At 42.8% G+C, this 27,938-nt stretch overlaps 1 protein-coding gene across 3 annotated transcripts in view; it reads right to left on the bottom strand.

Moving 5' to 3' along the window:
• The window catches only part of MASP1 (MBL associated serine protease 1), a 160,795-nt gene that overhangs the window by 112,506 nt on the left and 20,351 nt on the right, over positions 1–27,938 (bottom strand). For all 3 annotated transcript variants that reach the window (XM_040349593.1, XM_040349594.1, XM_040349595.1), the window contains exon 2: positions 15,933–16,158. In XM_040349593.1, the coding sequence (XP_040205527.1) occupies positions 15,933–16,158 (226 nt within the window). The remainder of the gene's footprint in view (positions 1–15,932; positions 16,159–27,938) is intronic.

The following is a 27,938-nucleotide window of genomic DNA, read 5'->3' as shown; positions in this document are numbered from 1 at the left end:
TGTGGTCCCTAGCACACACACCCCACATGCACATCGAATTGTATTACACCCAAGTAAACCAAATGGTATTAGGGAGCAGCAACGCCACGCCACGGCTCCAATTATGTCACTGTGCATTCATACACCATTCACATGGACCTGGGATCACTTCTCCCTGGTCCTGGGGATCCCTACTCCACCAAAACTGAGGGTGACACCCTTTTTCACCAGGAATGTACCCCCACATTCACACATCATTCACACACATAAAACAAATCATAATCACCGTAGAAAATCATATAAAAAAAAAAAAAAAAAAGAACATCCCAACATATCAATGGCGGCGTGAGCTACGCCTGTGCCGGCCATGGGCATGGCCACGGCCCCTCAGGGGAGAATCATGGGGGGGGAGCAGGGGAAGGAGGAGCCTCCCCGGGTGGCTGCCCACCTGCTGGCCTGCCCTCCAAGGCCACGGCTAACCTGTTGAGGCCCAGAGTGAGGGCTGCCGTATTGGCCTGGACAGCCTGGGTGTTGTCCTGGACAGCCTGGGTCAGGGCAGTCACCTCAAGGGCCACGCCTGTTGTGGCGGCCTGCAGCTCACAAAAGCAATTGATTAGTGCTACAGAATTTGTGCCCACATCACTGACTGACTCCTTGATGGAGGCCAGGCTCTCCTCCATCTGGGCCAAAGTCCGTCTGACCTGACCCAGATGTTGTGTCTGACGGGCCTGGTCCCTCTGCAGATTTGCAGGCAGGAACTCGGCCACCCCAATGGTCTTCTGGGTGGCCTTCCTGCCTGCAGTTGAGTCTTGTGGCCTGGGAGCAGGGGAGCCCCCTGGGGGGGGCCTGTTAGGGGAGGAGTGGGAGGAACTACCCCTGATGGTGGCCTGACTGCTGTCAGCCACAAGGGAATCCTGATCCCAACACAACATCACTTCTCTGGCAATGTCCATCCGATCATCCTCAACCTCCTCCCCCTGAACCTCCTCCCCCTGAACCTCCTCATGAGGGGAGTTGTGGCCACTCCCCTGCCCTGGGGACTCCGGCCTTTCTGGTGGCTCCTCAGCAGCCTGTTGTCCTGGGGGTGGTGCAGCCTGGCCTGATGGCCCAGCAACCTCCTGGCCATCTGTGGAGGACACAAAACATACACAGGTTGGAGGATCCACACACTTGGCACATATTCCCTTCCCCCCCCACACATGCTACTCACCACATGGAAATAAAAAAAAAACTTACCTGTCCTCACAGGATCATCAGATTCAAAGCCAGGCAGGCCCACCACTTGCTGGCTATGGAAGCACCGGGCCACCGCAAGTTCCGCCTCAGTCCACCTTACGGTGCAGGGTGGGCCTCCTCCAGTGCCCCTGGCATGGGCTGTTTGCTTGGCCAGCTTCTCACGGACGAGGCTCCTAAGATCATTAATCTTCTTGGAAATCCCACTGGGGTCCTTGTCTCCCTCCCCTCCGCATTGATCCGATCAGTAATCTGCTGTATGATCTCCCTCTTCCTGGCCGGGGTGATGTCCCGGCTGTCAGGGCCATGCAAAAATCACCCAAATTGGGTGATAGCCCTGGCCAGTAAGTGCTTCTCACGCACCGAGAAGTTCAGCTTCCTTCTCTTAGGTGCCATCTCACCACACAGCACTCAGCAACAAACAGACACAAAATTCAAACACAACAAACAAACACAAAAACACACAGAACAAACCGACAAAAAGACACAGAACAAACACAAAAAGACACAGAACAAACACACACAAAAATCAGACAGCAAAAACCAGACACCAAAAAAAAAAAAAAAACACAAGCAGACAGCTAATACAAATTCAAACAAAAAACACAGAAGAAACAGACACAAAAAACACTCAGAAAATACACACAGCTACTACAACCTCCTACTACAATAAATCTTTAATCCAACAATACTACACTAACCAACAAACAGCCACAAACAACAGAACAAAAGCACCTTACTTTAGGAAGGGAAACACAGGGATGTACTTTTGCAATGGAAGTGCGTTTGTCTGGGGCTATTTAAGCACAGGGCAATTCTCACACTAAGTATGCTTGGCCTTTTTCCTATCTCACTGATTGCGCCGAGCCGAGTTCTGCACATGCCCAGTGAGGTGCAGATTTGTGCGCGCATGCGCAGTACGGCCGGCCCTTCATTTGCATGGGGTCACGGCTCATTTCAATGGAGCACGCCCACTTCCTTCCCACTTGCAATTACCCCACCTTACGCCTCGGTATTTACTTTACGCAGGCGCAAATTTGGGCGCAAATGCGCTGTGGATACGGCACTTACGTTCAAAAATTGAGGCGCCGTAACTTAAATGACATACGTTAGGACAAACTAAATTTGCGCCGCTCTACGTGAATCTGGCCCTATGTAACTATGTAAGGTTACTGAGCCGCCATGCATTTTCTTTAATAGTATCAAGTTGCATTGATAAAATCACATCTATTTAATGGAGAGAATAGATTCTAAGCCATCTGACCACCAGGAGTGTGCTTCAGCAGTGTGCTCTCTCAACTTCTCCTGGTCCTCTGAGTTCACAGGAGCCAGAACTACACAGGAGGCATCGGCTATCAATGCACGCTAACAGTACTAACTGTCAGTGTGCAATGAAAACAACATTGAGTGGACATACCCTCGCCACAATACTATTTTGTGGCTGAACCCCTGGGAACTTCTCGCAAAACCCCGGTTGAGAAACCCTGATGTACTGCATGCAATAAAGAATTTTGTGGATGCCAAGTGTTTGGTAGGGTCAGTTATGTAATGAATATAGATGAATATTGTCTGCAGTGATTGTATCTGTTCCATTTAGGCCAGGCACAGAGGTCTCAGAAAGGCATAAGGCACTATTACAACAGGCTGAGCCAGAATAATTGAAAGGAATACAAAAAATACAATAAAACAGCCTTCTGTATATTATAAACCTTCCTATCTGCACATAAGATGTGCATTGAATATGTGGTCTCATGGTGTAATTTAAGTGTTAAAGTTACTAGATCGCTGAAGTGAACAAATAAACGTGAACCAAAAAATTAAGATGATCAAATGATGATTGCTGCCATTATTGTGTTGTGTACTGATATCACAAAAAGACAATAGAAGTAAGGGTTAATAAAGCGCTATCATCAACCTTAATTATTGCACAGTGATCCAATATGTAGACAATTATATTAATATCCAGTGAACCTCCACTAAAATAAATGAATAAATAAAGTGGTTCCGAAAATAAATGAAAATATTGATGATAGTGCTTTATTAACCCTTACTTGATAGTGTAATTTGTTGACCTGTACACACAGCCTATAGTAGAGTGAATTTTCACATTCCTGTGTCAGAAGTTTCTGTTTGTGTTCAAACATTGCACATGTCACATGGCACTGTATAGATTATGGCATGACCTATGTCTGTAATCTATGAACTGACATTTTTTGTGAAGAAACGATGTATCCCAAATTCCCTGGGTCTCCAAGTCTGATGCTCCTCACAGGTGCGGACTGACAACTCATTGGGCTCCCGGGCAAGAGGAGATCGTTGGGGGCCCCTGGGTACCCACCCACACTCAAGTCACACCGACACAAAGGAAAATAACTGGAACTGATCTTTTGTGTCTCTTACTGTAGCAGCTGGAGCAGGAGATGTTGGCTTTCAGCTGCTGCAATGAGTGCCACAAAAGATAAGCTTCAGTTATTTCTCCCACACGCTGTACTGGTCACCTGCTCTACCCACACACAATTCTCCCTGTTGGGGGGGGGGGGCAGGGGCAACTGGGGCCCCTGGACTTTGCCCAGTGGTGACCATGTGAAAGGAAATGTGAAGCAATGTGAAAAGAAATACTGTAATTGTGATCCTTGAAGCAACACCTTTCCAGTTATGCTCTCATGACCATATCCTGTACTTTTGCCCTATATATGTTGTAATAACTATATGCGTAGTTATATGAAGTTATATGTAGTTATATTTGCAAATTAGGGCATAACAGACTAAGTTTTCCTTCAGGGATCACAATCACAGAATTTCTAGGACTCTAATAGGCTTATCAGTAGATAAGCCGACCTAACTCAGACTTATGTTTAAGTGTATGCTCAAACAGAGATACGCTTAAACATATCCAAGATAAGACGGCTTGCGCCGTCCTATCTTAGGTTGCAATTTTTCGGATGGCCGCTAGGTGGCGCTTCCATTGGGGTCGGCGTAGAATATGTAAATGAGTTGATACGCCGATTCACGAATGTACGCCCGGCCGCCGCAGTAGATTTACGCCGTTTCCGTAAGGCATTAGCAGGCCTAAAGTTATTCCATCTATTAGGTGGAATAACAATGTTAAAGTATGACTGTCGTTCCCGCCGCGAGATTCAAATTTTTTACGTCGTTTGCGTAAGTCGTCCGCGAATCGGGATTTACGTCGTTTACGTCCACTTCGAAATCAATAGGCCCGTACGGCGTACTTAGCCGCAATGCACACTGGGGAATGTAGGCGCCCGGCGCATGCGCAGTAAAAAAAAACGTCAAAAACGTGAGGTCAAGCCTCATTACCATAAAACACGCCCCCCTCCAACACATTTGAACTAGGCGCCCTTACGCCCACCGCATTTACGCTACGCCGCCCGAAGTAAGGAGGCAAGTGCTTTGAAAATACAGTACTTGCCTCTCTTACTTAAGGCGGCATAGTGTATACACGCTAGGCTACGCCACCTTAGATTTGCGTGCCCCTACCTGAATCTACCTATATGTCTGTAATTTTTTTATGATATCTTTTAATTATTTGTGTGTGAAGAAAATACTTTTAGCCTTTATTGAGGTTTTGTGTTCACCTTTTTTTGGGGGGCTATGTTTGGTACCTTCAAATCCCTTTTCCTCTCTTTTTTGTTGCCAGTTATGCTCTGCATATAAGATCTAAATTGTAATTAGATCTGAAACAGACACATGCAGGCACGACAATTAGCAGAGCTCACAATGCAGTTTTATATCATTAGCACTCCCACATTTGTGATACAAACACAGAGGAAATTACAATTCATGCACTGGATGCTGTGTGGACTGGAACAAGAAGATTCGATCAGCCATGACCCTAAAAACTGCAGCCACAACATGTGAGCCCATTCTTATAACAATGAAAAGTGTACAATGCCTTTAATTTGCATTTGGCTTAGTGTAATCTTGTGAAAGCACATGGTCACACAAGCTTACTATTTTCTACCTGATAGAGTTTAACGCAGTTTTGCTGCATTGAACTGTATTGCCCCATCCGCCTAAACTCAACCTCGAAAAGAGATGGTATTCATTTTCAGTAATAGTACAAAATGCCTAGAAAAGACTCTGTGCACTCCCCTGTTGCTGAATCAAAGCAAGTACATCATGCTTCTGACCCAACAGATGTGGCAGCAGGTTCCACATACAGTGCAAAGCAAAGCATAAAACCTTAGTGTGACACACAATATTATAAACTCCCTACAATTTTCTAACCCCACTCAACCAGCTGCATTGGATCAATGATTGTAGGGCTATTACTCAGGGTTTACTTGAAACTGGTGCCTTGTAAGAACTTTTAAAGCATCTATTAAAAATGTTGGGTGCCAAAGTTGGACGTTGTTTACATGCACACTCAATTTTAAGGCTTGACATATTGGGTACTCAGTGCAACCTCATTGTTTATATTTTAACAAAAACTGTGTATTATAGTTGGTTTTAGTGCCCTAAAATTAACTTCAGTGTATTTTTTTTACTGAAAATTTGCCCTTGACAAACTGTTGTGCTGATATTGTATAACATAAAAAAACTGGAACTACCAGCATGTTATTTACACACGCAGCTCCCGTTCCTCGCTCTGTAACGAGCAATCACGGGTGCCCGGCGGGGATCGCACCCTAGTGGTCGCTTAGAGAGCCGACGTATAGCTACGGGCTCTCGCGCAGGGGAGCCGACCTGCCGCCGTATAACTGCGGCGGCTGGTCGGCAAGTAGTTAAACGATGCAATAATTTTTGCAGCGTGACGAATGTGCTATCTCCATTACAAACGCTACTTTTACCGAAGGTGCGCTCCTGTCTCATACTATATTCTGAGCATGCGCGGGTTTCTAAGCATACACACAAACGTGTTTTGCTGAGGAAAACGGTCGTGTGTATGAGGCCTAAGAGGTTGATTTACCAAAAATGTAAAAAGGCTGTTAACTTTGCAAGGACATTTTTTCTTAGATTAGTTAATAATATGGTTGTAAGTAATGTGATAAATGTGAAGAAAGACTGTATTTTGCTTGCATACGATTGGATGATGTAAGAGCCTCACCTTATTCACTAAGCTAAGGCAAATCACCTTGCAAAATGAAAATGCCCCTGCAAAGAGAACAGCAATTTCCCTTTAGTAAATCAACCCCCAAATGCAACCCTGCTGCCTCATCCACTGGTACCCTTTATGTGAGCGAACTTAAGCTCATCAATATAAATAAGTATTTGGAAATTGAAGGTAAAGCGTATTGCAAAATATTTGCTTTTAATTTGCTTTTCATCATCCCCATGTAAAAAATGAGCTGTGCTCTTATTTACCATAAAGAGTTAAATGTTCTAAAGTACACATGATCACAACATTCTATTCTTGGCTTGAAGACAACCTCTAGGTCATTGTCATTTGCTGTAAACACTCTGAGATACAGCTTTAGCTGTTGATCACATTCCGACAATGATCAGTAATGTCAGCTGAAAATGACTAATGTATTAATGAACCTTCTCGCAACAATGTTCCTCACTATTAGTAAATGGGATGTTCATTATTTCATTCATACTCAAATACAGAAATCAATGTATACATGTAAAATAGAGACAACTTAACCTTAGCTTTTGTTACAGGGGTATCAAGTACAGTAGATGCCTCCTCCCCCTACTGCCATCTAAGACTACTTTTGGTCTTATATATAATACCTAGTCTCTATGACCAATATGGGGACTCAAGAAGTGAGGCACAGAAAAAGTCAAGCTTTGAAAATAAAATAAACAGTCTATTTCTTTGGATCTCATAATAATTTTCACTGAATTTTTATAGTGCACTCAGTATAAATTGCCCAGGTTTGTGGCATGTGTCCTTTAACCGCTTCCCGCCCGGCCTATAGTCATATGATGGCCGCAGGAACCCTTTGTCCCTCCGGGCAGCCACCATATGACGTCCTGGGATTCCCGCAGTGTGGAGCGTGCTCGCCGTATCACTGGGGACCCGATGCTTGTGCCCGGCCGCCGCAATGTCTGCCGGGCACCATCGATTGCTCGTCACAGAGCCAGGGACGTGGATCTCTGTGTGTAAACACAGAGATCCACGTCCTGTCAGGGAGAGGAGACCGATGGTGTGTCCCCCTGTACATAGGGCCACTGATCGGTCACCTCCCCCAGTCAGTCCCCTCCCCCCACAGTAAGAATCACTCCCTAGGGAACACATTTAACCCCTTGATCACCCCCTAGTGTTAACCCCTTCCCTGCCAGTCACCTTTATACAGTAATTTGTGCATATTTATAGCACTGTTCGCTGTATAAATGTGACTGGTCAAAGTCACATTTCAAAGTGTCTGATCTGTCCGCCACAATATCGCAGTCCTGACAAAGATTGCAGATCGCCGCCATTACTAGTAAAAAAAATAATTAAAATAAATGTCATAAATCTATTTCCTGTTTTGTAGGCGCTATAACTTTTGCACAAACCAATCAATAAATGCTCATTGCGATCTTTTTTTACCAAAAATATGTAGAAGAATACGTATCGGCCTAAAGTAAGAAAAAATATAGTTTTTTTTTTTTTTAAATGGGCTATCTATTATAGCAAAAAGTAAAAAATATTGTTTTTTTTAAAACAAAATCGCCGCTCTTTTTTTGTTTATAGTGCAAAAAAATAAAAACCGCAGAGATGATCAAATACCACCAAAAGAAAGCTCTATTTGTGGGAAAAAAAGGACGTAAATTTTGTTTGGGAGCTACGTTGCATGACCGTGCAATTGTCATTCAAAACGTGACAGTGCTGAAAGCTGAAAATTGGCCTGGGCAGAAAGGGGGTGAAAATGCCCGGTTGAAGTGGTTAAAGTACTCATAAACATTGGTAAAGAATAATTTTTGCGCCAAAAATAATATATTAAACACACTACGTGGTTAAATAAAAGCTGCTCCCCTTGGAAATTGAGTATCTAACGCCTATTTAGTGAATAATATGGTGGTAGGGGGCGCTGGTGAGAAGTAAAGTGGGGGTCACTAGACAGTGCCCATGCTAGATATAAAAATATAATATATATAAATGAAATATATAAATAAAGATAATCCTTGACAAGTATTAATCAGGGATATGGATGAATTGGTAACCAGTGTACACAATACAATATTAAGTAAAAAAATTACAATTCATATATGATTAATTTACAAGAACAATGTGGTGTGACAAACAGAGCCCAGAATAAATTAAATAAAAAGTCCAAAGAAAAGTGATACTCGATGTCCATGGATACCCAGGAAAGGGGTAAGTGTACCAACACAATCAATTAAGAATCCACTAAGTGATCAAGATATTCAAGCAAAAATCTTCTCATATGGTTTGTGCTTCTAAGTATTCCTTCACCATTTAAGCGATCGACACCCAAACGTGTATGTTAATGGTAATGCGCTTACCAGAGCAATTGGACCTCTTTAATGAAAAATAAGGTCAATCTCGCTTGTACAGATAAATGCCTGCAAGCATATGGTGCGTCCCCAGCTGCTCAAATAGACACCTCTTCCTCCAAGAATTTCACAGTTGAGACATGAAACAGAAAATCAACTCCATCGTGCAACTGGTTTTATGTTAAGAAAAGTTAAAAGCAAACATGGGCCAAGTGGCCACTTACATTAAAAAGTGCCCATCACGGCACTGGGTCAGAAATGATCAGGTACAATTCCCAAAAATGGCAGCCCAAATAGAAGACCATTAAAAATGGTCACAGATACAGCTTTAGACCGATCCACCTAGGTAAATATGTATGGAGGAAAACATCCAAAACCATACTTCTCTTTGGGTGACCATACATGGCTACATCTTTCTTGGTAAAAGGTCACTGTTCATTTCCTCTTGAAAAGAAACAACAAGCATTGTTTTTGCAACAATGTCAAGTGCCCTAAGAGCCGGTTCACACAGGGGCAACACGACTTCCAGCACGACTTTGTGAGGCAACTTGGACACGACTTGAGTATGAATCATCAGGCAACTTACAAGGCAACTTCAAGTCCAGGACAGGAGGCTTTCCAGTGGCCAATCAAACAACAATCAGCTCTGTGGGAGGGAGGGGAGGGAGAGGTTTGCCTGAGAAATGTATGTTATCTTCCTGTATTGTTGCTTCAGTTAAGACAGTGATCAGACTTCTGAGGCAACTTCCCTTGAAATTAATGGGTAAAAGTTGCCTACAAGTTGCCTAGAAGTCGGATTGAAGTAGTACAGGAACCTTTTCTGAAGTCGGAGCGACTTCAGTAGTGTACATTGAGATTGCTCTATTCACTTCCATTGATTTTCTCAACCACAAGACTTGAGACGACTTTGGGCAACTTCTGGTCGTATCCCAGGTCTCCCCTGTGTGAACCGGCTCTAAGGCACATTATGAAAGTGCTCACAATGGATTACCAATGGTAAAGTTCATGTGTCCTCATATATAAAGCTTAAGTGGCAGTAAAACGGTGGCAGAAGATCCACAGATGCCAAATAGATCCAAATAGGATGACTAGTACAGCTTTAACACCTATTTTTTAGCTTTAGGTGGGTGGGGTATTAGGCAGTGCCCTTTAAATATATATCTATGTATATCAAGCTTCCAATAAAAAGATAGCATGAAGGGCACAGCGTGTGTCACATTCGTGTATTCTGCCCCCTTCACATCACCCTCCCACTGTAGTGTCCTCTGCCCCCTCCCCCACAGTAGTGCTCTGTACCCCCAATGCAGTGTCCTCAGCCTTCTAAACATCACCCCCCCACTGTAGTGTCCTCTACCCCCAATGCAGTGTCCTCTGCCCCCTTCATATCACCCCCCACTATAGTGTCCTCTGCCCCCCTCCCCACCAGTAGTGTCCTATACCCCCCAAAGTGTCCTCTAATCCTTTTCACTTCATCCCCAACACCATAGTGTCCTCTACCCCCCCAATAGCAGTGCCTCCCCCCTACAAGATGTCTATTGCCTCTCTGCCCCCTGAAAGCAGTGTCCTCTGCCTCCCTATCCGCCTAAGCTGTGCCCATTTATCATTGCAACCCCCCCCTCCCCCACCTATTGTGTCTTCTGTCCCCTTCACATCATCCACCTCCCTCACATACACACAGTTCTGTGTAGGTAGCACTTTGTACAAGCCAGGAGATCAGGAGACCACATAGTGCTGGGTGGAAGGCGGGAGCTACAGAAGTTAACTTTTCATAATGGCAAGCTGGTGATTGGTTGCTAGGACCACTTAGCAACCAATCACTGCCCACACACTCCATCAAACACTATGCTGCCTCCTGCTCTGTGCTCTGCAGTGAACATGAGAGTGGCAGAGGCTGGGGGAAGGCAAAGCCCTGGTCGCAATCCACCTGTTGGCTCCCTGCAGTTGACCGGTCAATTATGATTAACGGCTTGCCAACCCCCTGTTATATTGGGACCCGGAAATTCAGAGATGTACCTGAAACTAGGATAATGTTTCATCCAATGTTACTGCTGCTGGATATACTCTTTGGAACCCTCTTTGCTACCAACAGACACTTTAGCAAATAATTACACCGGTGGTATCATAGGCGTGCGCACAGGGTGTGCCAGGTGTGCCTGGGCACACCCTAATCATGTTGTAATGTACAGATTTTCCCTGCTGCTTGGATGAAGTGAAAGAGGCAGGGGAATCTCTGTCCTCGGTCCCTTTCCCTGTCTCAAAAGTGGGACAAAAGTTATAAAAAAAAAAACTACTGACACCAATCTCTGCCCTACTGACATCGTCCACTGCCCTACTGACATTGTCCACTGCCCTACTGGCATCGACCACTGCCCTACTGACATTGTCCACTGCCCTACTGGCACCATCTATTGCCCTACTGCCCATATATACACAAACACATTTGTGTTTGAACTTTGGGGTTGCACACCCTAATGCAGTAGGCTGTGCACACCTATGGGGGCTATTATATCTAAAAATGTGTGTTAACTAAATGATAAAAACAACACCAATGTAATCTGCTGTTGGAAATGAGCATTGTGTTATATACTATAGATCAATGTTGCTTAACCTTCCTAGTACTGTGTACCAGTAAATTCTTCTCGGTGTGGCATGCGCATGTAACTTGTCTGTATAATTTAGTTGTGTACATTTTTTATTGAACAATCCTTTATGTTTTAAGATATTAAAATGATGTTTTACATATAATTTATTTGGAAGAAGATACAAATGGTCAATACTTTCTGCTATAGGTGTCAAGAAGTAAATATATTGTGAGTCTCACACTTTCACATCACATAGTGTGGATCAGAGACCCAAATGTTCACACAAATTAGGGAACTGGCTTAGACTGAAGGGCATTCCACAAGTTCCGCACACAAGTCAAATGCCCAGCCACTATAGGTAGAATCCATCAATGTAACAAAAGAAAGATTTACGGACCTATCAGTAGGGAGCATGCAAAGAAGTGAGGGATACAAAGGGAATGGGCTGATATTGAGTTGGGAGCTTGTTCTCACATATATTGTACAGCTCCACTTGATCAACTGAAGCCAAACTCATGATTTAAGGGCAAGGGTTATGCAAGCTGTGAGAGTAAAGGAAGAAAAAGAGAACTAACAATAGGAGTCTTCAATCAGACAGACAGCAGTCTAGAGTATTGTGACAAATCAGCAGGGAGCAATTCACAAAGTCTCTTACTCCAACAACATGGGAGCATGGTATCATATTCTGACTTTGGTTGCACATGTAAGCAACGCATCGCCAACAATACCAGGATCACAATCATACATTTGTGCAATAATAAGTCAAATTAAACGTCTGGGGAATTGCTCAACGTTTTAAGGTAATTTATAATACTAAAATGTAAGTCTTAGTCATCACAGAAATGTATTTGAATGGTTCATGAATGTGTCACCCTCCCCCATCTAGTTTCTTTCTTCCATATGCTGTTTAATCCTCAGGTTGCTGGAAAGGAAAATCTCCCACAGCAAGAATGACACAGCTGTCAATCTTGTTAAAATGTTTACATCATTATCTAGGTCCAAGAAAAACATTTAATTAGCAGCAACCTCTCTGGGCACAACCCTCAGCCAGTGTGATGAGATAGGACAGGAAACAGCAAATATTAACTCAACCAAAGGCCACTGTGTTTATTCTAGGGCAGAGGACATTTCTCTGTTTTACTTACTTTGGAATGAAGCCTATTACAATTGATAAGATTCTCAACCAAACTACATGCAAGGTTGAAATAGGCATTCTCGGCAGGGCTCACAGTTGTATATACCTGAAGCCAAACACTGATATGAACTTTGGGATATAGCAATTAAAAGAAAATGACACTGAAACAGACATTTATCAATATAATTTCATAGGTTTAAATCATTCATGCACAAAGAAAACTGATCTTTCCAGTAGTATCTGACACCATTAAAGCTGAACTGCGGGCAAAATAAAAAATGTTACATATAATGCAGTGTTACTAAACCCATGACCTTGCATTGACTATATCTGGTGTCCCACAGTGCACAGAAAATTGACATGCAATCGTTTTAGAAAATATAAACTGTTAAAAACCTTTTTCATCATCAGTATATAACAGTATTGTGACTTCTACCAGTGTCTGATTGAAGCTTGTAGAAGGAGTTTTCATCCTCCCCTGATTGTCTTATGAGGCTGCAAGATCCCTGACCCTGTGTCTGGACAGTGCTGATTGGCCCTGTGCTGATCACATGCACTCTCCCAAGAGAAAAACAAACAAAAAATCTCTAGCAATACACACCTAATTGAGCATGTGCAGCTTGACCCCAAGGCTCTGTTTTATCAGCTGATAGATTGGGGACAGTGGAAGAAGGGGAGGTTAGGAGAAGACAGCCTTTTTACACAATGCAGAGGATTACTCCTTAGGTTCTACAGTGAGTATAACAAGCATGCTTTACTGCATATACAGACTGATTTTACTGTTGTGGGTTTAGTAACACTTTGAGGCCTCATGCACACTGGACGTTAGAATAACGTTATAAAAATGCCAGTAGCTTTGCAGTGAGTTTTTCAACTTTTTTCAACTATTTTCAGCTTTTTTCAATATTAGTTTATTATCGTTTTTTAGCATTTTTTTTAACCACTTGCCGACCGCGCACCGTCGTTATACGTCCACAAGGTGGCTCGGCTGGGCGAGAGCACGTAATATGACGTCCTCTCTCCCAGCCGCCACTAGGGGGCCGCGCGCGCACCCCCCGCTCACCCCCGACTCCCGTGCGTGTGCCCGGCTGGCGCGATCGCCGCCGGGCACACGCGATCGCTCGGTACAGAGCGGGGACCGGGAGCTGTGTGTGTAAACACACAGCTCCCGGTCCTGTCAGCGGGGGAAACGCTGATTTTCTGTTCATACAATGTATGAACCGAGGATCAGTGTTTCCCCTAGTGAGGCCACCCCCCCCCCCACAGTAAGAACACACCCAGGCATACTTAACCCCTTCCCCGCCCCCTAGTGTTAACCCCTTCACTGCCAGTGGCATTTTTATAGTAATCCAATGCATTTTTATAGCACTGATCGCTATAAAAATGCCAATGGTCCCAAAAATGTGTCAAAAGTGTCCGAAGTGTCCGCCATAATGTCGCAGTACCGAAAAAAAATCGCTGATCACCGCCATTACTAGTAAAAAAAATATAATAAAAATGACATAAAAATACCCCCTATTTTGTAAACGCTATAACTTTTGCGCAAACCAATCAATAAACGTTTATTGCGATTTTTTTTTACGAAAAATATGTAGAAGAAAGCGTATCGGCCTAAACTGAGGGAAAAAAATGTTTTTTTATATATTTTTGGGGGATATTTATTATAGCAAAATGTAAAAAATATTTATTTTTTTCAAAATTGTCGCTCTATTTTTGTTTATAGCGCAAAAACTAAAAACCGCAGAGGTGATCAAATACCACCAAAAGAAAGCTCTATTTGTGGGGAAAAAAGGACGCCAATTTTGTTTGGGAGCCACGTCGCACGACCGCGCAATTGTCTGTTAAAGCAACGCAGTCCCGAATCGCAAAAAGTACTCTGGTCTTTGGGCAGCAATATGGTCCGGGGGGTAAGTGGTTAAGGAAACTTTTTTTTTTTCAATGGAACAAAAATGTTAAAAAAAAGCTGGTGAGTGACGTTTTTGAGCGTTTATCGACGTTGATCAGCGTTAGAGCGTTTTTACAGCTGGAAAACGTCTCTCAGAACCCATGCTAGGGGGAGTACAACTGGGGAGATCCATAGTGGAGAAGGATCTGGGGGTTTTAGTTGATCATAAGCTCAATAATGGCATGCAATGCCAAGCTGCGGTTTCCAAAGCGGGCAAAGTCCTTTTGTTGTATTAAGTGAGGTATGGACTCCAGAGACAGAGATATAATTTTGCCCCTGTACAAATCATTAGTAAGACCTCATCTGGAATATGCAGTTCAGTTTTGGGCCCCAGTTCTCAAAAAGGATATCGGAGATCTGGAGAAAGTGCAGAGAAGGGCAACCAAACTGATAAGAGGCATGGAGGAGCTCAGCTATGAGGAAAGATTAGAGGAACTGAATGTATTCACTCTTGAGAAGAGGAGAATAAGGGGGGATATGATCAACATGTACAAATGCATAAGAGGTCCATACAGTGAACTTGGTGTTGAGTTATTCACTTTACGGTGAACACAGAAGACAAGGGGGCACTCTTTACGTCTAGAGGAAAAGAGATTTCATCTCCAAATACGGAAAGGTTTCTTCACAGTAAGAGCTGTGAAAATGTGGAACAGACTCCCTCCAGAGGTGGTTCTGGCCAGCTCAGTAGATTGCTTTAAGAAAGGCCTGGATTCTTTCCTAAATGTACAGAATATAACTGAGTACTAAGATTTGTAGGTAAAGTTGATCCAGGGTAAATCCGATTGCCTCTCGGGGGATCAGGAAGGAATTTTTTCCCCTGCTGTAGGAAATTGGATCATGCTCTGCTGGGGTTTTTTGCCTTCCTCTGGATCAAATGTGGGTATGGAGTTGGGTGTATGGGATTGTATTGTGTTTTTTATTTTGTTTGTTTATTTTTATTTTTTTGTGGTTGAACTGGATGGACATGTGTATTTTTTCAACCTAACTATGTAACTAGTTTTTTTTTTTTTTTTACTGCTCAAAAACGCCACTGCCCAAAACTGCTGATAACAGCCTATGTATGCATGGACACATAGGATAACATGATGGAGAGTTTATTAACTGTAGAAAAAAACTGTCTACTGCCAAAAACAGCTGCTGTAAAAATGTCCACTGTGCATGAGGACTAATACTTTTTGTGAGTCTTCCCATAACATACGGGTTGATTTACTAAAGGCAATTAGACTGTTCAATTTGCAAGGGGAGTTGCACATTCCAAAATAATTTTCCCAAGAGCTTGGTGAAGTAGGGTGAAATTTCAAAATTTCCAATTTAGGAAAAAAAAACATAGGCAAAGGCCATACAAATGAGCCATTGTACACATTAACATGTCATTTATGTTATTATTTTCAGGTATAAGCAGTAACAGCAGAAAACAGTGATCACATGGCAACGCCATCAGTACTCATGAGTGAGTTGTAAACTGGCACTATAGTTATGTCATTAGTATTGAATAAGATGTACAGTATATACTAATCTAAGCTTTGTGGTAAAGCACAACAACAATACTCTTTACAACAAAGCATAGATCAGAATTGGTCCTTAGTATTCACGTATTAAAATACTAATCTTAAAAGAAAAAAGTTGCAATTATTTTCAATGTTATCCTTACCTTAGCATAGTCATATTCACAGAGGTAAGATGGTTCCAGGTCAAAGTGAATAAAGTACAGCCTGATTCTGAATCCTTCTGGCACAGTTATATTCCAGGTCACCTCTGAATCACTTGGATACAATTCTGGAAAATTGGGTGTTCGGATCTCACCATACATTTCTCTAAGTACAATGACCTCACCTTTACACAGCAACCATAATAAAGGAAAAAAAAGTTGGAAGAGCCTAAAAAAAACAAAAACAAAAAAGCATGTTTATTTACATACAACTTAAAACACTGCAATATTTTTGGCAATTTATTTAACCTCCCTGGCGGTATGATTATTTCAGAAAAAAGGTGCTGAAAGCGGTCCAATTATTTGCAAGGAAATTTGGCGTTTTATACTGTAGGCAACAGCGGATCCAGGGGGGGGGGCAACAGGGCAATTCCCCCCCCCCCCCGAGACAATCATGTCACATTGGCTTTTAAAAAAAAATAAAAATGTTATCATTTTTTTTTACAACTGCTTTGCAGTGCCTGCAGCTGCCGCTGCCGAGTCTCTCACTCTCTCTCTCTCATCACCAGGGCCGGACTGGCCCAGCCCGGTAGGCTGCCTGTCCTGAGGCTGCTTTGAGCTGTAGCTGACTGCAGCGCTTCCCCTCTCTCCTGCGTGTATGACACCGGGCATCTCTCGCTGTGTGCGAGAGCTGGGTCTGTGTTCGGCTGTACTGCCTGTGCTAGCCCTGCTTGTGTGATAGTAGATGGAGATGGAACACTGATCACTGAATCAGTGTTTTGTCTATTACACAAGCCCGTCTAGGGGGGACCTTGCTAGAGCACACTGCCCTGCCGAACACAGACCTACAGCTCCTGTTTGTTCCATGACACACGTCGGGAGAGGAGATACCTGCTGTGTGTGATCGAGGCAATGTCATGGTGAGTGCAATGCACAGTGGGGCTTCATTCATATACAAAAGTGGGGCTTCATTCATATACAAAGTGGGGCTGCATTCATATACAAAGTGGGGCTGCATTAATATACAAAAGTGGGGCTGCATTAATATACAAAAGTGGGGCTGCATTCATATACAAAGTGGGGCTGCATTTATATACAAAAGTGGGACTGCATTCATAGACAAAAGTGGGACTGCATTCATATACAAAAGTGGGGCTGCATTCATATACAAAAGTGGGGCTGCATTCATATACAAAGTGGGGCTGCATTCATATACAAAGTGGGGCTGCATTCATATACAAAAGTGGGACTGCATTCATATACAAAAGTGGGACTGCATTCATTGACAAAAGTGGGGCTGCATTCATAGACAAAAGTGGGGCTGCATTCATAGACAAAAGTGGGGCTGCATTCATAGACAAAAGTGGGGCTGCATTCATAGACAAAAGTGGGGCTGCATTTATATATACAGTGGGGCTGCATTCAAATACAAAAGTGGGACTGCATTAATATACAAAAGTGGGACTGCATTAATATACAAAAGTGGGACTGCATTAATATACAAAAGTGGGACTGCATTTATATACAAAAGTGGGGCTGCATTTATATACAAAAGTGGGGCTGTATTTATATATACAGTGGGGCTGCGTTCATATATACAGTGGGGCTGCATTCATATGTACAGTGAGGCTAGAATGATGGGCACTGATGAGGCTGCATTGATCTTTTGTACCATGTCTTCAGTCTCTGACCATCTCTTGTACCATGTCTCCAGTCTCTGACCATCCCTTGTACCACGACCATCCCTTGTACCACGTCTGCAGTCTCTGACCATCCCTTGTACCATGTCTGCAGTCTCTGACCATCTCTTGAACCATGTCTGCAGTCTCTGACCATCCCTTGTACCATGTCTGCAGTCTCTGACCATCCCTTGTACCATGTCTGCAGTCTCTGACCATCTCTTGTACCATGTCTGCAGTCTGACCATCTCTTGTACCATGTCTGCAGTCTCTGACCATCCCTTGTACCATGTCTGCAGTCTCTGACCATCTCTTGTACCGTGTCTGCAGTCTCTGACCATCTCTTGTACCATGTCTGCAGTCTGACCATCTCTTGTACCATGTCTACAGTCTCTGACCATCTCTTGTACCATGTCTGCAGTCTCTGACCATCCCTTGTACCACGTCTGCAGTCTCTGACCATCTCCTGTATCATGTCTGCATTCTCTGACCATCTCTTGTACCACGTCTGCAGTCTCTGACCATCTCTTGTACCACGTCTGCAGTCTCTGACCATCTCTTGTACCACGTCTGCAGTCTCTGACCATCTCTTGTACCACGTCTACAGTCTCTGACCATCTCTTGTACCATATCTGCAGTCCCTGACAATCGTCTACAAACTATGGGATAGATTTATGGCATTTATATTTAAATATTTTTTACTAGTAATGGCGGCGATCATTGTTTTTTTAGCGGTACTGCAACATTGTAGCGGACACACCGGACACCTAATTGAGTTCTGTAAGCAACACCTTATTTTCTGGCAGTGCCCCTCTCGGGACTAGACTCTGGATCCGCCCTTGACTGTAGGCCTGCAATTCTTAGGAATAACTCACTTAAATCTGTCCAAACAAGAGTCTGGTAGGCATCCCGGGTATGAATTTTTTTTAAAAACAAAATTATAAATTATAATATAATAAATAATTATATACAATTATAACAAATAATAATATAATTATAATAAAAATTATTCAATAATGTAATCAACTCAAAATCACAGAAATTTGCTCAGTTGCAGAATTGTCGCTGTCAGTACTTTTATTTTTTTATGACTAATTTCCCCACAAATCGCTATCGCACAATTCTGCAAGTGATTATAATTTATTATCGCTGTTTTCTAGCTGCTCTAAAACCATTTTTGACATAAAGGGACACTTTTGGTTGCTATGGACAATCTACAGTTTGCAGGTAGAAAGAACAGTTTTTATTATATAAAAGTACATGTAGGACACTGGGCAGACCACTAGGGACAAGGGGTGTGTGTATTTTTTACATACAGTACTGTAATCTATAAGATTACAGTATACTGTATGTAATGTGTTTGTTTACCTTTTTGAATTTGGCGCCGTTCTCCGCTCCCGTGCGTCGTAACGTCGCAGGGAACGGAGATCGGTGGCATACAGAGGCACTGTGTGAATCGAGCGAGGTCCCGCTTGCTCACACAGCGCGGTGGAATCGCTGGATCCAGGGACAAGGTAAGTAAACACTGCCTGTGGATCCAGCGAGGCGAGCCCGAGTCTGACTCGGGGTTACCGATCGTAGCTGAAAAATTTAACCCCGAGTCAGACTCGGGAATACCACCAGGGGGGTTAATCTCCCCTTGGATTAAATGTTTTTATGATAATAATCTCCATAAAGGAATTCCCCAACGTCCCAATCTGTTCACATTGTCCTGCATGTTTGTGGTCAGGAATCTCAATGAGAGAACAAAGATTTCTTTATTTATTTCCCAAATGTAAAAGTAAAAAAAAAAAAAAATCACCTTTGATGATGGTAAACATAAGCCATTTGTCAGTTGTCAGCTGGTGACAGCAAATGCACATCTGTCCCTTTATAAAGAACATAGGATTGAACAATAATGGTCCATGTTCATATACAAACCCTTTTTTTTTTTAAAGGATACCTCTAAAAGTTAAAGGAGTTGTAAAGAATGTTTATTTTTTTGCTGAAATGACTGTTTACAGGGTATAAAGACATACTAGTTAACTGATTCCTTTTAAAAATGATTAAAAATAGATAAAAATCAATCATATAATGTACCTACAGTTTCAGTTTCGTTTTTGCATGCTGTTTCATGCTTCTGTGATGAACAGAGCCACAGAGCCAATACAGGGCAGTGATGGTTTGGAAAACTAAACTGATTGGTGTTGAGGGGTTTTAGACACACAGTAATCACACCTCCTTGATTAGTGCCACAGAGAGAAGCTCCCATGACTTTTTTCATCAAGAAACAGACTGTTCAGAACAGAGAAGGATTACAGCAACATCAGAGCAAAAACGAACAATAAGGACATGAAACCAAGACTGCAGTAAGGTAAAGGAAGCTATTTAGCTAAAAAAAAAAAATCCTTTAGTGACCCTTTAAATCCTTAAATTCAATTCTGTAAAACTGGTAAAAAAAAATGGAACAGTATAAACAAATATTCAACAGTTTTTTTTTTTATCCATTCAGACAATCCCTAAAGGGTTCTTTCATGTGATCTGCAGCCAATCCATTTAAGTTTGCCAGCATATCTTAAGCAAACACGCAATTGAGAAGTTTCATACTATAACACAACTCTGAAGCATAACAATACAATAAGTACAATTATTAAGAATCTACAATTAAACCCTATAGAACACGATTTTTCAGCTTATTTATCCATTTTAACAACACATCATTCAGAATTCTACTACGCAATTCAACTAACCACAGCACACTTTGTCAATAGTCATCAATAAAAAAACAGTTTTCTGAGGGATCATTATGTGTGGAAAATGTCCGGAGGCCTCTGAATTATATCACAAAGTTACCACTAGTACATTCAATAATTCCTCAAGATGCCTGGTCAACATATTGGGGTTATTAACTAAAAAAGTCAAGGCTTAAATACTTAATAAAGTGAATGCTCTAATTCAAAATAATATGTCTACATTGGAAAGTGAATTAGTAAATATTATGAACCTGTATTCACTTTGCAAGAAAAATGTAAAAACCTAGGCCCAGATTCACAAAAGAGATACGACGGCGCATCTCCAGATACGCCGTCGTATCGCTGCCTAGCGCCGTCGTATCTATGCGACTGATTCATAGAATCAGTTACGCATAGATATTCAGTAGATCCGACAGGCGTAAGTCTCTTATGCCGTCGGATCTTAACTGCAATTTTTTTTTGCCCGCTAGGTGGCGCTTCCGTCGATTTCCCCGTCGAGTATGCAAATTAGCTAGATACGCGAATTCCGGAACGTACGCGCGGCCGACGCAGTAAAGTTACGACGTTTACGTTAGGCTTTTCCCGGCGTAAAGTTGCCCCATGGTCTATGAGGCGCAGTCAATGTTAAGTATGGACGTCGTTCCCGCGTCGAAAATTAAAAAAATTACGTTGTTTGCGTAAGTCGTCCGTGAATGGTGCTGGACGTAATTTACGTCCACGTCAAAACCAATGACGTCCTTGCGACGTCATTTAGAGCAATGCACGCTGTGATATTTTAGGGACGGCGCATGCGCCGTTTGTTCGGCGCGGGGACGCGCATCATTTAAATGATACACGCCCCCTACCCGCCGAATTTGAATTCCGCCGGGTGATTTACGTTACGCCGCCGCAACTTTACACGTAAGTGCTTTGTGAATAAAGCACTTGCCTGAAAAACTTGCGGCGGCGTAACGTAAATGAGATACGTTACGCCCGCACAGAGATTCGCCGATCTCTGTGAATCTGGGCCCAAGATTTTATGCTAGCTCATGATTGGGTATTTAAAGTGACTGAATATTAAAATTTGTAATCCCATTCAGGCAGATCAAACTTGTGCGATGCAGGAACCCTGCGAATCCACTGTTCCAGCATCGCAACTGCATTGCACCGCAGTACACACTGCCATATGCGAACTGCTGGGAGTGTCAATACAATGTTAATGACACCCCCATTTCAGCTCACACTGCGAACTGACAGTAACATGAATCGGCTTGCATAAGTGTGAACACCTATGCGATCCGATTCTGGTGCAGACCAAAGTTTCGTCCGAATGCGATGCGATATAAGACATACTGGGCCAGATTCAGATAGATCAGCGGATCTTTAGATCCGCGTAATCTATCTGATTTAAGATCCGCCGCCGCAAGTTTTAGTGGCAAGTGGGTAATTCACTAAACACTTACCTCCAAACTTGCGGCGGCGTATCTTAAATCCCCTGGCGGAATTCAAATTCCGCGGCTAGGGGGAGTGTAGCATTTAAATCAGGTGCGTCCCCGCGCCAATTTAACTGTGCTTGCGCCGTCCGCGAATTTTCCCGGCGTGCATTGCTCCCAATGACGTCGCTAGGACGTCATTGGTTTCGGCGTGAGCGTAACTTGCGACAAGCGGGTTTGTGAATCGACATATGCAAACGACGGGAACGACGGCTATACTTAACATTGGCTGCGCCTCATAGAAGCAGGGGTAAGTATACGCCGGGAAAACGCTTACATAAACGACGTAAAGTGACTGCGTCGGGCCTGCGTACATTCGTGAATTGCCGTATCTCGCTGATTTACATATCGTCGCCGTAAATCAGCGAGAACGCCCCCAGCGGCCATTTTAAATTTGCAGTTAAGATCCGACGGTGTAACACAGTCACAGGAAAGACCTTTCCTCTTCTTGGTCTTCCCCAGTGACGTAGCAGAGGTACGTCAGAGGGGGCAGGGTCACGTGACGGGTGGCTCTGCCTCCTCTATATAAGAAATGTCACAGCTTCAGCCGCTCATTCGCTGGGCTGTGCCCAGCGGTGAGAGGAGGTCCGGGATGCTGCTGGGCCGGATGGATGGATCTTCACATCGCCGGAGCGGAGATCACCCGACGCTGGATCTTCTCATCGCGGGAGATCACCCGCACCCGTCGCAGGATCAGGACAACGCAGGAAGCCGGGAACGAGTGGTTTTTTTAGCGCTGGAGGTTTTTTTTTTTTTTTAATAAAGGACTTTATTCTTTTGTGTCAGTGTGTTTTTTTTTTACAATACTTTTTACTTCCTTCGTGAAATGGTAGAGGTACAGTGTACCCCATTACCATTTCACACAGGGGGGGGGGTCAGGATCTGGGGGTCCCCTTTGTTAAAGGGGTCTTCCAGATTCTGATAAACCTCCCGCCCGCATACCCCCACAACCACCGGGCAAGGGTTGTGGGGATGAGACCCTTGTCCCCATCAACATGGGGACATCCTCCCCATGTTGAGGGCATGTGGCCTGGTGCGGTTCAGGAGAGAGGGGGGGCCGCACTCTGTCCCCCCTCTTTTCTGCGGCCGGCCAGGTCAACGTGCTCGGATAATGGGTCTGGTTATGGATATTTAGGGGGAACCGCACGTCATTTTTGTTTTAAATTGACAGCGGGGTTCCCCTGAATATCCATACCAGACCTGAAGGGTCTGGTTATGGATATTTACCGGGAACCGCACGTCATTTTTGTTTTAAATTGACGGCGGGGTTCCCCTGAATATCCATACCAGACCTGAAGGGTCTGGTTATGGATATTTACCGGGAACCGCACGTCATTTTTGTTTTAAATTGACAGCGGGGTTCCCCTGAATATCCATGCTCAGTAAAATTAACGTCTGTTAACATAACGGACATTTACGGAGACATTTACTAACGTCCATGTGCCATAGACTTCAATGTTAAAATATAACGGACGTTAATATATCCGTTACTTGCAACGGACAAAAAATTGACAAAAAATAGTGCAAGACCCGTCACATATTCCGTTATAACTAACGTCCGTATGTTATAACGGACTATTACGGATCTTTACGGAACATAAAAAAATCCCATAGACTTTAATGATATTTTATAAAGGACGTATAACTTCCGTTTTTTAACATTATCTGACGGATTTTAAAACGGATTATTAAAACGGATTTATTTTGTAGTGTGAAAAGGGCCTAAATAGCAAGTGTAGGAAATCGTGTTAACCATAGTATTAAAATAACTGTATAGAGTTGTTCCTCTTTAATTAGTTATAAAGGCAGAAAGTTTTTTAACTTAATGCATTCTATGCATTAAGATAAAAAACCTTCTGTGTGTAGCAGGCTATCCAGCACCCCCTAATTACTTAACTGAGCTTCCTCTCTCCAGCAATATCCATGAGTGTCTTAGCCATCTGGGACTCTCCTCCTCATTGGCTGAGAGACAACAGCGGCACCATTGGCTCCTGCAGCAAAGTCAGTTAGCCAATCAGAAGAGAGAGGGGGCAGGGCCGGGTCAGAGCTCCGTGTCTAAATGAACACAGGGAGCTGTGACTTGGCTTGGGTGCCCCCATAGCAAGATGCTTGTTGTGGGAGCACTTGACAGGAGGGAGGGGCCAGAAGCAGCGAAGAGTGACCTGAGAAGAGGAGGATCGAGGCTGCTCTGTGCAAAACCACTGCAGAGAGCAGGTAAGTTTAACCTGTTTGTTATTTATATCACTTTAAGGACCACCGCATGACTATATACGTACTTACTTTGAAGAGGGATATCTCGGTAACTGCAGCAGCTGCTGCCACAACCGAGGTATCCATCTCTTCAGGCAGCGGTCCTGTAAACGGTAATGGTGGTCTCTGCTGCGGATTCGCCGCAAGATCACCATTATCGGCACCAGGAGAGGGGCCCCCCTCCCGCTGCTCTCCTGCGCTCCGCCGCTTACCGGAACCGTCGGCAGCGGCGGAGGCATCGGGTCCTCTCTCATGCTAGGCATGGATACGAGTGAGGGCAAGATCGCCCATATGTCTTAAAGAGACAATTTATTTTTGTAATTTTTTCAAATGACACATTTATTTATTTATTTTTTTATTGCATTTTAGTCTAAATACGAGATCTGAGGTCTTTTTGACCCCAGCTCTCAAATTTAAGAGGACCTGTCACTCTTGGAGTGGGGATGTTTAGATTCTTTGTAATATTAATAAAAGTGACTGCATTTTTTTTAAAGTGTAAAAATAAATATAATCTAGTAAAATAAATAATAATAAAAACATTTTTTAAAGCTCCCCGTCCCGACACGCTCATGCGCAGAAGCGAATGCATACGTGAGCAGCGCCCGCATGTGAAAACAGTGTTCAAACCACACATGTGAGGTATCACCGCGATTGTTAAAGCGAGTGCAATAATTCTAGCCGATATATGGCAAAAACAATAAGTGAATTCAATAAAAATAGTAAAGATTGGTGAAAATAAATACTATTAATAAAGTAAATAGTTAACAGGTGCACGATCGCTATGCAGACAAAAACTATATCTTCAAAAGAAAAGTGGTAACTTTAGCCGTGATGAAACAACTTAAAGAAGTAGTAGATATGATGTCACAATTCTAATACTTGAGTGCCACTGTGAATGTTCCAAGATAATGCAGAAAAAATCTTCTCATTCAGTATGTGCCTCTGAGTGCTCCTTCACCATAGAAAATGATCAACACCCAAAACGTGCTCATTAGTGGTAATGCGCTTACCAGAAATGGTGGACCTATTTACTGAAAAAGATGGTCAAATTTGCTTATGCAGGATAATGCCTGCATACATATCATGCGTCACAATTGGTAGACACCTTGTTCTCCAGAAGTTTAAAGATGAGACTTCCATAGTGCAACCGGTTTTTATTTTAAAAAGAAGATTAAAAGCATGGGCCAAGTGACCACTTACAATAAAAAGTGCCCAATCCCGGCACTGGGTCTGCAGGCCTGTCAGTATAGCACAGAATCCTCCACCTCCGTGTCGGCGTGGTCGCGTGCGTTCCACCGTCAGCTGCTCGGATGGTTGGACATTCAAAACACACGTGACCAACGTAACGTACGTTTCGTAAGGATTACTTCTTCAGGGGGCGGGACTTAGTGTAAGTGGCCACTTGGCCCATGCTTTTAATCTTTTTTTTAAAATAAAAACCGGTTGCACTATGGAAGTATTTTTCTGTTCCATGTCTCATCTTTAACCACTTAAGGACCGCTTAACGCCAATATACATCGGCAGAATGGCTCCCGAAGCTCCGTAACCACGGCCGCGGGACCCGAGGCCGCGATCGGTCCCCAGAGCTGAAGAACAGGGAGAGCCGTATGTAAACACAGCTTCCCCGTTCTTCACTGTGGCGCTGTCATCAATTGTGTGTTCCCTAATATAGGGATGCACAATCAATGATGTCAGACCTACAGCCACACCCCCCTACAGTTGTAAACACACATGAGGTCACACTTAACCCCTTCAGCGCCCCCTTGTGGCCAACTCCCAAACTGCAAATGTAATTTTCATAGTAAACAATGCATTTTAAATGCATTTTTTCCTGTGAAAATTACAATGGTCCCAAAAATGTGTCAAAATTGTCCGAAGTGTCCGCCATAATGTCGCAGTGATGAAAAAAATCGCTGATCGCCGCCATTAGTAGTAAAAAAAAAATAATAAAAATGCAATAAAACTATCCCCTATTTTGTAAACGCTATAAATTTTGCGCAAACCAATTGATAAACGATTATTTTGATTTTTTTTACCAAAAATAGGTAGAAGAATACGTATCGGCCTAAACTGAGGAAATTTTTTTTTATATGTTTTTGGGGGATATTTATTATAGCAAAAAGTAAAAAATATTGCATTTTTTTCAAAATTGTCGCTCTATTTTTGTTTATAGCGCAAAAAATAAAAACCGCAGAGGTGATCAAATACCACCAAAATAAATCTCTATTTGTGGGAAAAAAAGGACCCCAATTTAGTTTGGGAGCCACATCGCACGACCGCGCAATTGTCAGTTAAAGCGACGCAGTGCCGAATCGCAAAAAGGGGCCTGGTCTTTTACCTGCATTTTGGTACGGGTCTTAAGTGGTTAAACTTCTGGAGAACAAGGTGTCTATCTACCAATTGTGACGCATGATATGTATGCAGGCATTATCCTGCATAAGCGAATTTGAGGCACATACTGAATGAGAAGATTTTTTCTGCATTATCTTGGAACATTTACAGTGGCACTCAAGTATTAGGCCTCGTACACACGACCGAGTTTCTCGGCAAAAACCAGCGAGAAACTTGCTGGGAGATATTTTTTTGCCGAGGAAACCGGTCGTGTGTACATTTTCGTCAAGGAAACTGTTGAGAAACTCGACGAGCCAAAAAGAGAGCAAGTTCTCTATTTCCTCGACGGAATGGAGAAACTTGCCTTGTCGAGTTCCTCGACAGCCTAACAAAGAACTCGACGAGGAAAACGATGTGTTTCGCCCGTTGAGTTCCTCGTCGTGTGTACGAGGCTTTAGAATTGTGACATCATATCTACTACTTCTTTAAGTTGTTTCATCATGGCTAAAGTTACCACTTTTCTTTTGGACTTTCTTTTGAAGATATAGTTTTTGTCTGCATAGCGATAGTGCACCTGTTAACTACCGTATTTACTTTAATAATAGTATTTATTTTCACCAATCTTTACTATTTTTATTGAATTCAATAATTCCTATACCTTGCACAGCATCCCTTATCACTCAATTATTCACTAAATACACTCCATTTTCCAGGGGAGCAGCTTAAAAGGTAAATACACTTAGTTTGGTATTTATTTATTTAAATTATTCACAAGTTTTTTCACACCACGAATCAACTCAATAATTAATTTTTGGAGCGAAAATGTCCTTTTTTTACCAATAATTCTAGCCCTAGACCTCCTCTATCTTAAACAGATCAGTCCAGGCTGAGCTTGTTGCTCTCCACAGCTCCTTCAGGTTGTCCTACCAGTGTTCATCATCAATGAGATGCACCTCACAGGTGAGGCATACTGACAGTTATTCATCCAATAAGACTAGCATAAAATAGGGTAGGTTTGGCGAAAAGATGACAAAGTCCCCATTCAGGGGCACTCCTGTGGCTGTGCATGTTGTTTTGATGGATGTTCCAGTATGGGTTAGTGAGGACAACACAGCATGCTGGTAGCACTGATGAGTGCCAATGTCAGGTAGCAGTTATGTCCACTGTGGCAATTATCTCACATACACATAACAACATGAATTTTTGTGCATGAAAAAATATACACGTCCGATGACCATTTCAAGCATTCTCATCCTGTGTCCCATTACTTTTTGCAATACCAATATATGCATGGAATCTTGCCACATTTTGATAATTATATATATATATATATATATATATATATATATATATATATATATATATATATATATATATCCACCCAATGTTGCATAAACTGCATTTCTGTCCTATGCACCCTTACTTTTTTTTCTGTGGCAATACACATACTGAGGTACAATTAAAACCAACAGGATATATAGACATATTTGCCAGCTCAGATTTTTGGAAGCCAATGGGTCACTAGGTTCAGGTCTGACTGGAAAA

The sequence above is a fragment of the Rana temporaria genome, chromosome 4, assembly GCF_905171775.1.
Source record: "Rana temporaria chromosome 4, aRanTem1.1, whole genome shotgun sequence".
Classification (NCBI taxonomy): Eukaryota; Metazoa; Chordata; class Amphibia; order Anura; family Ranidae; genus Rana; species Rana temporaria.
Note: the sequence above shows the minus strand (reverse complement) of the source record. Positions and strands in the feature narration are given on the sequence as shown.